General features: G+C 53.4%; 1 protein-coding gene across 2 annotated transcripts; it reads right to left on the reverse strand.

Moving 5' to 3' along the window:
• Nucleotides 1–1,442: 1,442 nt before the first annotated feature.
• ADAD2 (adenosine deaminase domain containing 2) lies at nucleotides 1,443–7,584 on the reverse strand. Of its 2 annotated transcripts, XM_047711546.1 has the most exons (11): nucleotides 7,308–7,584; nucleotides 7,056–7,199; nucleotides 3,927–4,067; nucleotides 3,580–3,627; nucleotides 3,364–3,489; nucleotides 3,111–3,261; nucleotides 2,842–3,009; nucleotides 2,512–2,741; nucleotides 2,158–2,401; nucleotides 1,776–1,896; nucleotides 1,443–1,689 (listed from the first exon to the last, which is right to left on the reverse strand). In XM_047711546.1, the coding sequence occupies exons 1-11, from the start codon at nucleotides 7,513–7,515 to the stop codon at nucleotides 1,585–1,587; spliced, it is 1,686 nt and encodes a 561-aa protein (XP_047567502.1). In that variant the 5' UTR covers nucleotides 7,516–7,584; the 3' UTR covers nucleotides 1,443–1,584. The 2 variants fall into 2 exon arrangements, with proteins under 2 accessions (XP_047567502.1, XP_047567501.1); XM_047711545.1 differs by having other exon boundaries at nucleotides 7,056–7,584.
• Nucleotides 7,585–12,923: the final 5,339 nt, after the last annotated feature.

The raw sequence follows: 12,923 nt of genomic DNA on the forward strand, positions 1-12,923 counted from the left end.
ACAGAGGTGGCTTGGGCAGAGGGGGTACCCTCCCAGGACTCCAGATCAGCACTGGCCTGCCCCTGAACGTTGACTCAGCTTCCCAAGGCCCACCTAGGGGAGCAGTCCGTAGTTCTCAATCTTAAGATGCCGGGGCAGGGGGGGGCGTTGTTGTGCAGGGAGCCTTGGGCCGCAGGGTGTGGGGCTGGGGGGCTGGGAGGATTTCAGCCACCCGTGGGCCCTGGGCTCCTGCTCCATGGACACCGCCCGGGCTGGTGGGGTGCCCAGGCATGCAGACATATGCAGTGTGTGTCCCTGTGCTAGTGTGAGTGGTCTCCCTACCCAAGACCCTCAGAGTGCCTGACAGCCCTGCTGATGGACAGCAGCCCCCTGGAGGAGCAGGAAGGCTATGCAAGAGCAGCCCGGGGAGGCAAGCGGGCTCAGGCAGCCCCTTGAGTTACCCAGGGAGCAGCTGGAGAGGCACAGAAGAAGGATGGAGACCCCACTCTGTAGGGATCCCTCTATCCGCTCCCCAGGGCCGCAGTAACGAAGGACCACAAACTTGGTGCCTTAAAACAGACATTTTAGAGTGGTTTAGAGATAGAGATAGAGATAGAGTGGTTTAGATGGTTTAGAGATAAAGGAAATTTCTAAAGGCATTTTGATATGTTAAAGTAGACTTAGAGGATCCTGGGTGGGAGGGGGTGGGCTAGGGTTGCCTTCTGCCCTTAGCAAAGTATGATCGAGGAGGCTTTTAAGTCCCTAGAGGAATGTCCCTCTGCCTGTCTCAAGGACGAGTCTGTGGGCTGTAGGAAGTAAGGAAGTGTAATAATTTGTCTTTTGCCTTGGGTTCCCACATCACTGGAAAAGGAAGGGAGGCAGGAGCCCCCATCACACCCAAGAAGGAATGCTCCCACACTCACTGTGCAGCCCAGCCCCAGGACGCACAGGGCCACGCCCTCACAGTGTGGCCAGTGACACAATAAAGTCATTCTGTGTTTTTAAAAAAGCACACTCCCCAAATGGTGTCACTTAGACTGAGTTCCCAAACCAGGGTTTAATACATAATCTAACTGCAGTTTCAAGGTTCCCAGAAAGGTAGTCTCAACCAGTCCATCAGGGATTTTCCAGCCGGGGCCAATGAGGCTGCCACCTGGGTCCTCCCCAAAGAAAGATGAGTGGATCTGCGTGATAAGACATTTTGCTTTTTCCCCTAGAAAGCTCTGTGCCCAGAACAGTTATTTTCTATTTTATTTTTTTGCCAAGAACTTTTTGCCGCTACCTTCCTAGAAAAACTTGCCGTCCTCTCTGGATCCTTCGATCACCACTCTGCTGGCTACATGGAGCTGCCCCACTCGTGAACCCTTCTACAGAAGGCTGCAGGTCCCCCCACCCCCGCAACTAAGAGCCAAAGACATGCAGAAGCATCAAAAACTGCTCTTTATTTCAGTCCGAATATGCAACAGCCCCTACCCCCACCATGTAGGCCCCTCCCTGCAACCCCAACTTTACCCTGTGCATCTCCCATCCCCCCATGTGCCTCCCCACCCCTCTCCAGAAGCGACCCTCCTTCCGCAGGATCCAGCTCGGCCCAGGAGATGGGTTTCAGCCTCTGAATTTGCCCACCAGTGGTTTCGAGGGCCAAGCCCCCAGGCCCTGCTGGTCCAGGAGGAGGGACAGCTGCCTGCGAGCATCCTGGTAGGGTCCGGCCTAGGACAGGACAGGAGGAAGGTGGAGAGCACGTGCTTGCTGGGGGTGCAGGACAGAGCGGGCTGGAGGGGAGGCAAGGTGCTGACCTTGGCTGCCTCGTAGGTCTTCAAGGCCAGGAGGTGGGACTTCCCGAGAGCTCTGGCAGCCTGGCGGAAGGCCCGGAGAAAGGCCGCCTTGCAGAGGCGGGAGGGGGGCCCGAGGCCAGCACTGGAGATGGAGAGAGAAGCCTGGAGACAGAGCTAACAGACCACACCACGCTGCTCATGCCATCTCCCTTCTCGCCGTGCAGGTTTTTTTTGCGGGGGGTGTTTCATGGGTGTCAGAGGGTGGGTGATAGTAGCGCCAGCCCGGGTCACAGGTCACAGAGCCAGGGTTAGAACCCAAGCTGGTCTCCCGATGCAGGCTTCTGACCCAGGGGCAGGGAGACACGGGCCCCTCACCAGCATGCCACCCACAGGCCTTTCTTACTCAGCCTTCACACGCCCAGTGGCCACATCCACGACCTCGACATCGGTGTCCCCCAGGCTCCAGTTGAGGCTCAGGCCATGGCAGGTGTTGGGGGTAGGATCCAAGGGGGCCACAGGGGGCCCCGCAAACAGGTGCAACGTGGTTCGGGCGTAGGGGGGTGGCAGGCAGGGCCCCAAGACCCTGTCTAGGTTGGGCCGAGTGTGGATGGCCCTGCTCAGAGTTGGGGGGTCGTGGCAGGGGTCAGCTGGGGGGGAGCAGAGGGGCACAAGAAAAGGTTTCAGTTACCACCGCCCTGTCCCATACCCCCCGCAGACGCCACCTTCCACCCTCCCCCCAGCCCCACAAGGCCCTCACCCAGGACCAGGCTGGTGGCATAGAGGGGAGGCAGAAAGTGGGCAAGGAGGGCACCACCGAGGCCCAGCACAGCCCAGCGAGCCAGCTTGTCACTGGCCGAGAGGCAGCCCACATGGGTGTCCCGGAGCGCAGGGGCCACGTAGCACACAGGCTTCAGCTCCCCGCGGACGTGGGCCTGCAGGCGGGAGGGCGGGCTCTGCAGGAGGCTGCCCTCGGAGCTTGGTGGGAGGCTGCAGAGGTGGCAGAGGGAGCAAAGGCCCAGGACGCGAGAATGAGGGCTGCTCTTCTGGCACCCCCATACCGCCTGTCCCACCAGGAACCCCCACGTACTAGATGTCATGAGCAGCTCCCTTGGGGGTGTTGCTGACATAGAAATGCAGGAAGATCCGGGGCTTGAGGGCAAAGGGGGGCCCAGACCCAGGCTGGGGGGTCAGCACCGAGCGTTCCTTGCCCTTGGGGCCACCCTGGGTCACCAATAGGAGCTGGCGGAACAAGAACCTGGGGGTGGGGAGGAGACAGGTGGAGGAGCGGTTCGGGCTGCGGGGTCCTGTGTGCCCCCCAGGGCCTGCAGCCAAGTGTCCCCCCGGCCCACCCCTCACCTGAGCAGCGCCCTGCGAGCCACGACCAGCCCGTGGCAGTCGTGGAGCTGCCGCCCGGAGAAGTCTAGCCAGCGGGCACAGCTACTGCTGCCTGTGCCCAGCGCCACCAGCTCATAGATCTCCTTGGCGTGGCCCCTGGCGCCTGGGACCTCTGTAAGGGAAGGGGGCAGAGCCATGCCGGAAAAGGCCAGGGGTCCATGGTGTAGAGGGGGGCGTGGGAGGGGTCCCGAAGTGGGGGCAGGGCACGCCCTACCTCTCTCCAAGATGATGGCAGCCACGGTCCCCTTACAGGCCCTGTACGGTGAGGTCTGGTCCACCAGACGGTCAAAGCCAGCGCTGACCACGGCTGCACAGCGCTGCTCGTGGGTCAGGATGTTCTCTGCACAGTGGGGAGAGGGTGGAGGTGGGGACCCCATAGACTGTACCCCTCCCTTCACTCCAGGGCTTGGGACAACAGGGGCCCACCTACCTACACTCAGAGGGGCGACTGGAGGCTTGCTGGGGGTCTTTGGAGGCTCTGGAACAAAGACAAGGGGATCGGTTATCATGCATACCAGGGCCGGCCTGCCTGCCTGTCCTTTGTCCTTCTGGAAGCCAAGAAGTTTCCTTGGTGGGAATGGCGGGGGGAATCATCTTCCAGCAACCCCAAATTCCTGGGCTGCCCCTCCAGCACTCCCTGCAACCCCTGGGGTGGACAGTGGTCAGCTCACAGCACCCCCTCCCCAGCTCCCTACAGGCGAGGTCCTGATGCCCAGATGGTCTCTGCGGCAACCCAGCCCTGCACGCGCTCCCACTTGGGTCACCTTTCCGGCCTACCTGGGCTCCCCAACTGACTCCGGATGTAGTGGAGGGCAGAGAGCGCCGCCTGCTGCCTGGCCTCGGACTTGCTGCCGGCATTGCCCGCGGGGCAGAGTAGCCCATCCAGCTCAGCGTGCACAGAGAAGGGAAGGCGTGGGTCTGTGGAAGGAGGGGCCCTGAAGCAGCACCCTGCACTCCGTCCCCGTCAGGGGCCCCCCGAGCCCCAGCCCCTCTCAGCCTGCTTCTCCTGACCCCACCCCTACTTGCACCGCCAAACTACAGTGGGCCATCAGGCAATTTCTCCATAAAAGAAAATCAGGAGAAACCAGAAGGATATTCATCAGAAAGGACATAATGACACGTGATAAATGAATGACAAAGTTAAAATGATGATCACAAAATACAAAATGCTTGAACGCATATCAAAACGTGTAGTGTGGGTTCATGGTAACGCGGCACAACGAAGGAGTTTCATTTGGTGGACTGGACCTGAGGTCTTGTCTTCAAACCCTCTCGGTTCACACACAGTCTTACCCATCTCCTTGCTTGACAGTGCACTTTTGCTTTTTTCACTAAAATTTCTTTCTCTGTTAAGAAAGGAATCAGTTTCCGAATACGGAACTGCATATTTGGGACAGAGCTTTAGAGTACCCTGTTGTGGGAGCATCTACACTGTCATTACCTCGGGCAAATTGTCCCCCTTGTGTGGACAGTCCAGAATTCTCTGGGAAACAGGGCTTCAGACTGTGCATGGACTTCCGGGAGGGCTGCAATTTATACAATATTAAAATGGGAATTCTGTGTCAGTGGAGAAATGAAACCCAACTGGCAACCAATTTGATGAAACCAAACTGTCCCACAAAACTGTCAATCCGTTTTTTTAATCTTTCATGGCAAAACTGCCTTATGGCTAATGAGTTACCAGGTGAAAAGGCTCGTGGCAAAGACGTGTGGCAAAGACGTCAAGAGCAAAGATGCTTATGGCCAGAGTCCAGAGAACCCACCCCTCCCAGCACACACCGCTCTGTGACTCTCCTTGGTTGAAAGGTTCATCGACCAAATGCTCTCGTGTCCAATGCGGCTATGACACAGAGCAAAAGAAAACCCCGGAACTGGGATTACTTGGTGAAAGCGCGTGAGCCTATTTTGGTTCGTGGTTCTCGTTGGACTCACTGCTAACGTGTCTCCCGAAAGGACTGCCCTTTGAGAAGGGAGCCAGCATCTCAGCACTCCTCGCTAGCACCAGGATTTACTCCCTCTACAAGGGCATCCAGAATGCCAACAAGCAGGTACAGGACCATCAGGGAAGTCCCTGGTGCCAGATTCACCACGGAGGGGAGAGTGAAGACCCCTGAGGGGCGTCCCCCAACTCCCGAGGCCCTCCCAGCTAATACCGCCAGTGGCAGGACAGACAGATCCCAGGCCTCCCGGGGATGCAGCCAAGGATGCGAGGTTATTGAGCACGCTCCCTGCCCCAAATCATAATCTGAACCGAGTCCCAAGGAAACAAACCCAAGTGGAGGGGCTTTCTACACACCACCAGCCTTTACTCTCAAGAACATCAGTGTCCTGCACACAAAGGTGGGCCAAGGAACTGTGTCATGTGACAGAAGACTGGAGATGCGCGCAGCTACAGAACAGCTCATCCTTTGAGTTGGGGGGAGAGACAGAAGGAAGGGGAGAAATAAACTCCCTGCTGAGCAGGAAGCCCTATGCAGAGTTCCATCCCAGGACCCTGGGATCGTGACCTGAGCTGAGGGCAGATGCCCAACCAACTGAGCCACCAGGTGCCCCGCCAACACACCTTTGGTTTAGAAACCAACCAGTCCAGGGGCACCCAGGTGGCTCTGTTGGTTGGCTATCCAGCTCTTGATTTTGGCTCGGGACTCGGTCTCTGGGTCACACAACTGAGTCCTTCATTGGGCTCCAAGCTCAGTGGGGGAGTCTGCTTCCCCTCTCCCTCTACCCCTACCCTGCTTGTGCATAAGCTTACTCTCAAATAGAAAAAAAAAAAAAAAATCTTAAAATAGGAAAAGAAACCAACCAATCCAGACCATCAATCCTAGATCACTGCAAGGCAGGTACTGGGCAAGTAGGGACACCCTCCTAACACCAAAACATACTCAATGCCTTGCCTTACACAATCGTATGTTTACCCAGCATACCTACCCTGCCTCAACCATTCCTTCCCCAGAAACCCCAACAAAGGCTCTGCATTTTTCTCTACGAGCCCTTCTGCCTCCTGGCCAATCCCGGTTCTGTCCCCTGTGACCCTCTGTGGTGAGCCGTGCCACCTGTTCCTAGGGATCTGTCCTTAATTCTTCCACCATGACAATCCTCTCCATGCCTGCTCTCTTACCATCCCTAATTAAAGCATGTTCCAGGGGCGCCTGGGTGGCTCAGTGGGTTAAGCCGCTAACTTCGGCTCAGGTCATGATCTCAGGGTCCTGGGATAGAGTCCCACATCCGGCTCTCTGCTCAGCGGGGAGCCTGCTTCCTCCTCTCTCTCTGCCTGCCTCTCTGCCTACTTGTGATCTCTGTCTGTCAAATAAATAAATAAAATCTTTTTAAAAAAATGTTCCAGGTCCATTTTTAATACAGTCCCTTTTTTTGAGCTATTCATTTGGGGTTCTACTAGGCAGTCTTACCAAGGTGCCCCGCAGCTGGACAGAGTCTCTTACCTCCTTAGAAACTGGGAATGCTCTGCTTTAACGTTGGGAACCTGAATGTGGGACCTGGGCCACGGCTGTGTGTGTCTGAGTGAGAGGTGGGGGGACACACGGAGGAAGAGGAGAGGACATGCTAGCGGTCACATCTCCTCCCGCTGCTGCCATTACCAAACGGTGCTTGTGAGGTCTATCGGTCAGGAGCTGGCCTTCACTAGGGTCGCTCCGGTGTTGGCATGGAAACTCTAATTGCATAAAATTGGCCCTCAAAAAATCCCCGGGCTGAAGGGGTGGGTACTTAACCTCTCCAAGCTTCAGAGTGGTTATCCCTCCCCGGGCTGTGGCCTCTCAGGTCAGATGGCACAGGGCGGCTCCCAGCAGGTCGGCCTCAGACCTCCGCCTCAGGCCCAGCTCACGGTCCCTCCGACTTCATCTGAGGTTAGCCCAGGGAGCCCCGCGGTCCCAGGCCACCGGGCCTCACCTGCTGTCTGGTCCTCTCGGAAGATCAGGGAGACGCCCAGACTGGCTGCATACTGCGCGAGCGAGGCCACGGCCTGGCCCTGCGGCGGGTCCTTGAGCTGCAGGCCCAGCTGCCTGGCCGCCGTCGGGAGGTCCCCGGCAGGCCCTGCAGGCGGGACAGAGACCCTCGGGGACGTCCCCATCTGTTCCCCCAACTCTTCCCGGGCCCTGGCTGCCCCCAGATCCCCGAGTCCGGCCCCCTCCCCGGGCCCACCGTCCCCCGCTGCCGAGGCCTGGGGCTGCCCGCCCCCTTCGTCGTTCTCCGCGTTGGGGGTGACAGCGGGCTCCCAGGGATCTTGGCCCAGGCTGGCCGTGGGCCGCCAGGGTCTGGGCCTGGGGTTGATTTGCAACGACGCCGCCAGACGGGGCTTCCTGCGGCCACCGTCCTCCGCGCCTGAGACGGTGCTGGATGCTGAAGCCATGACCGGACGCGGGGACCAGCAAGGACTGCGGGACCAATCTCACGCTGCCTGCGCCCTTTTACACGTGCCCGTGCGTGCAGCTCAGCGTGAGGAGCACGTGGCTCTGCGGCCAGAGCAAGACAAGCTCCGCCTCTCCTTCACAGCTGGCCAATGAGGGCCTGCAGAGCTAGTGGACTGTGCCCAGCCAATTGGAAGGCCAGTTTCCTAAGTAGCGGCTGCCGGGAGGTGGAGCGCAGATTGAGCGGGCTCCTGGCTAACCCCCACTTCCGGGGTGGGGTTTCAGGCCAGGAAGTGGGGAGGGGAGGAAGGCGGCCTCTCCCATGTCCGGCTTCTCCAGGCTGGGATGGTCCTGGAAATGAAGACCTGGGAAGGGATTTGGGGGTGCGGGTCTGGCTCCGCCTTGTTCTCGCCCCGGGACGCCCCAAAGTGCGCCCATCCTACCAGCCCACCCCCAACCGCTAAGCTTCGGGGTGGGGGGCGGGATGGGGTGCGGTGAATGTCTGTGTTCGATACAGGCAGGTGTTCTCGACCGAAGCGGCCCCACAGCACCTTCAGGATCTACATTTAAAAAGTGTCCACTGCAGGCCTTCCTGAAGCCCAGATTATCCATTTAGCAGCTCCCCGCCCGGTTCTGTTGTTGTGCAGCAGGCATTTTAAGTTGGCTTATAGGAAACACCACAGAATGGCAGTTCTTTAAGATGAAGGACTAGGAACGAAGGGAAAATAAAAACAAGATGAGGTTAGGGGTGAAGACAATCACGTATGGCCTGTTATGATGCAGTACACAACGGTTCCAAGGGGCCACACCTTTCACGGAGTCCTACAGGAGCCAACGAACGGGAAAATATGACCCGTTACTCCATTCACAGTCCGTGAGGTTTGTCGCTGTTGCTGCCGCCGCCGCCGCTGCTGGCGATCGCTCCCTTCGGATCTGACGACGCTCACCAGGAAGCGTGGCCTGATAGGAGCAGGTGGGGGGACCAGGAATATCTGACTTGGGGAGAGCGGGGCAGGGTGGAGTCACCTTTTCAAACGTTTCAAGGAATGGCATCAGGAAGAACAATTCTGGTTTCGGGGATAGCTCAGAGAGTAGAAGCAGGCCTCAGCAGACAGAGGGACGTCACAGCAGGTGCTCAGAAATGGAATGGCAGCTGCTTACAACCACGAAGAGACATGGACAGCGTTACTGAGCTCGGAAGCATCACCCACAGGAAACTGCATGGACAAACGGGGAAGAGTCATACCAGAGACTGTAACCCCACAGCAAGGAACTACTGTTAAATTCAAAACATGGGTGAATCTCCCAGGCGTTTGAGCAAAAGGAACCAGGCTAAAAAGGGCATCTTCCCCATGATTATGTTGATAGACATTCCTTGAGGTGGCAAAATTAATCTATGATGACAAAAGTCAGAGTCATGGTTACCACTTGAAGGGGATGTTGACTGGGAAGTAGCACCAGGGAATTCTCAAGTGGCAGAAATGTTCTCTGTCTTGATCTGGGTGGTGGTTATTGGGGGGCACATGTATGTAAAAACTTGATAAGCTGGACACTTAAGACTTGTGCAGTTTACTGCACGGTAAGTGTATGTCGATTTAAAAAAAAAGGAAGAGCTTGTTTACGGGAAGAAAAGAAGGAAGGAAGAAATGGAATTGGCCTCGCAATGCAGAAGCTAGATGGGTATGTCCTAAGGGGGATACAGAATAGTGGTGTGATAGGTAAAATAACAGTCCGCCAAAGATGTCCGTGTCCTCGTTCCCACTGCCTAGGATTATGTTACATCATATGCCAAGAGGAGCATTATGGTTACCAAAGGAACTAGGGTTTCTAATCAGCTGAGTTTAGGATAGGAAGACTGGGCGCACCTGGCTGACTCAGTGCATGCAGCATGTGACTCAGGATCTCAGGGTTGTGAGTTCGAGCCCCACATTGGGTGGAGAGATTACTTAAAAGTAAAATCTTTAGGGGCGCCTGGGTGGCTCAGTGGGTTAAGCCGCTGCCTTCGGCTCAGGTCATGATCTCGGGGTCCTGGGATCGAGTCCCGCATCGGGCTCTCTGCTCAGCAGGGAGCCTGCTTCCCTTCCTCTCTCTCTCTGCCTGCCTCTCTGCCTACTTGTGATCTCTCTCTGTCAAATAAAAAAAAAAAATCTTAAAAGTAAAATCTTTAAAAAAAAGCGGGGGGGGGGGGAGACTGCTTTAGGGTAATCAATCACCAGGGTCCTTAAACAGGGAAGAGGGAGACAAAGGCAGAATCGGAAAGTTGGCATCTTGAGAAAGACTCAACTGGCCGTTGTTGCTGTGAGGATGGAAGGGGGCCATGAGTCAAGGAATGCAGGCAGCTTTTAGAAGACAGAACAGACAAGAAGGCAGATTCTCCCAAGAATCTACAGAGAGAAATATAGCTCTGCTAAAATCTCAGTTTTAGCTCAGTGAGACCTATTTTCAGGCTTCTGACCTCTAAACCTGTACAATATTACATTGTTGTTGTTATTTTTAAGATTTATTGATTTCAGAGACAGAGAGTGGGGGGTTGGGTAGAGGGAGAGAGAGAATCTCAAGCAGACTTCCCACTGTGTGCAGAGCCTGAGATGGTGACCTGAGCCAACCAAGCACCCCCAATATTATGTTGTCTTAGGCCACTGGGTTCCTGGCAATCTGTTACAGCAGATGACTTTCTTTTTTTTTTTAATATAACATAAATGGCTTTCATTTTTTTTGGTATATATAACCTCAAAACAATTTTGAAAAACTATACACGCCCAAGTTTTTATAGTTACAAAGTTTAAATAGTTACAAAAGCAGCAATTTCTAGTTTATTATGTATTAAAATCATCTTTCCAATGTGTTTCCACCAAAACCATGGAGATGCAAGCTTCACTTATTCCATTTATGAAAAACACTCTCCAAATGACCTCATTGGCAAAGCCTACCCTTCTAATCAAACCAATTGGCTAAAACAGAATCAGTGTCTATCGAAAACAGTCTGACTTCATTTTTTTCAGTTTAAATAAAAGTGTTGGCATTTTCTCAGAAGAACCATCTCATTTCATTCCAATAATTCCCTTCCAATAACTCTAGTACTTACCAAGCATCCACTCTCCCAGGTGTTTTGGGGTATGGCAGTGACCAGCCCAGAAGAATTCCTGACCTCATAGGGTGACTTCTACATTCTAAGACAACTGAGAAGGTACATTGAGAAGTTTCAGTGTGATAAAGCATCAGATTTTTAAAAAAAAACTGCTTTACTGAAATATACCTCATGTACAGAAAAGTGTACAGATCATTTGGTGAATTTTCACACCCTGAACACATCCATGTAACCAGCACTGAGATGAACGCAGTCTTGTCAGCTCCCAGAAGGCCCCCTTCTGCATCTTTCCATCACTACTTCTTACTGAACCCACTTTTCTCAGTCTAATGGGGACCCTCTCCTGTAGGAACTCTGCTTTTTGGAATTTCCCGCTCATTCAGCACCCAGCTCAGGCAATACTCCACAGTGTGGAAAGGAAAGTGTCTGATCTCAACCACCTCCCAGATTAAAAACTGTACAGAAGGATGCTGGGAATTTGGAAATTGATTTAAAAATTTTTTTTTAATTTTAAATAAACATATAATGTATTATTAGCCCCAGGGGTACAGGTCTGTGAATCGCCAGGTTTACACACTTCACAGCACTCACCATAGCACATACCCCCCCAATGTCCATAAATAACCCCAGCACCCTCTCCCTACCCCTCTCCCCCCCGGCAACTCTCAGTTTGTTTTGTGAGATTAAGAGTCTCTTATGGTTTGTCTCCCTCCTGATCCCATCTTGTTTCGTTTATTCTTTTCCTACCCCCCAAGCCTCCCCACGTTGCATCTCCACTTTCTCATATCAGGGAGATCATATGATAGTTGTCTTTCTCTGATTGACTTATTTCGCTCAGCATAATACCCTCTAGTTCCATCCATGTTGTTGCAAATGGCAAGATTTCATTTCTTTTGGTGGCTGCATAGTATTCCATTGTATATATACCACATCTTTTTTATCCATTCATCTGTTGATGGACATCTAGGTTCTTTCCATAGTTTGGCTATTGTGGACATTGCTGCTATAAACATTCGGGTGCACGTGCCCCTTCGGATCACTAAGTTTGTATCTTTACGGTAAATACCCAGTAGTGCAATTGCTGGTAGCTTTATTTTCAACTTTTTGAAGAACCTCCGTGCTGTTTTCCAGCTTGCATTCCCACCAACAGTGTAGGAGGGTTCCCCTTTCTCTGCATCCTCACCAGCATCTGTCATTTCCTGACTTGTTAATTTTAGCCATTCTGACTGGTGTGAGGTGGTATCTCATTGTGGTTTTGATTTGTATTTCCCTGATGCTGAGTGATGTGGAGCACTTTTTCATGTGTCTGTTGACCATCTAGATGTCTTCTTTGCAGAAATGTCTGTTCATGTCCTCTGCCCATTTCTTGATTCGATTATTTGTTCTTTGGGTGTTGAGTTTGCTAAGCTCTTTATAGATTTTGGATACTAGCCCTTTATCTGATATGTCATTTGCAAATATCTTCTCCCATTCTGTCAGTTGTCTTTTGGTTTTGTTAACTGTTTCCTTTGCTGTGCAATTGGAAATTGATTTTTAAAAAATAACGGTTCTCAAAGTGGGGTGCCTGGGCCAGCAGCATCAGTATCACCTGGGAACTCATTAGAAATGCAAATTCTTGAATCACATCCCAGACCTACTGAACAGGAAATTCTGGGAGTGGGTCCCAGCAAACTAGTTTAATAAGCCCTTCAGGGGATTCTGTTGCATGCTTGAGTTTGAGAGCTATTGGGTTAAGATAATGGTAAGATTTTTGATTGCATATTTGTTCCTAAAAGCGTGTACTCCTGACAAGCACACTCAGCATCACCTGGGAATTTAACAACGCAAATCAACAGGTCCCACCCCTTCCAGAAAGTCTTTTATACCCCATGCAGGTGATGCAATGAAAGCTAGAATTTGAGAAGCAATGCCTAGAGCTATACTTGCTTGACCATTGGGAGAGACTCTTGCACTCCAGGGTTTCCCGTACCCCTAGTTGTAAAGCCTGCTTCATAAGATATGAGGCCAATTAATTGGATTTTTACTCACTAATACAGTGCCTGGCTCATATTGGTGCTCAGTGTTTGCTGAATGAATTAGTTTAATACTCAAGAACAAGGCTGAGAAACAGGAAGTAGAGCAGACATAGGATTTGAACCCGCGTCAAACAGGCCTTAAGAGCACGCAGACTTCACTTCGCGGGACTATACTCCTACTGCGCAAGGTCGCGGCTTCAAGCCCATTCCCCCTCCATCCAACAGGTGGCGCGCTAGGGCGCCCGCTGAGGGTACGCTAGGAGGCGGGACTTCCTACCTCCGAGCGAGCACTTCCGGTCCTGCCCGG

The sequence above is a fragment of the Lutra lutra genome, chromosome 17 (assembly GCF_902655055.1).
Source record: "Lutra lutra chromosome 17, mLutLut1.2, whole genome shotgun sequence".
NCBI classification, from domain to species: domain Eukaryota; kingdom Metazoa; phylum Chordata; class Mammalia; order Carnivora; family Mustelidae; genus Lutra; species Lutra lutra.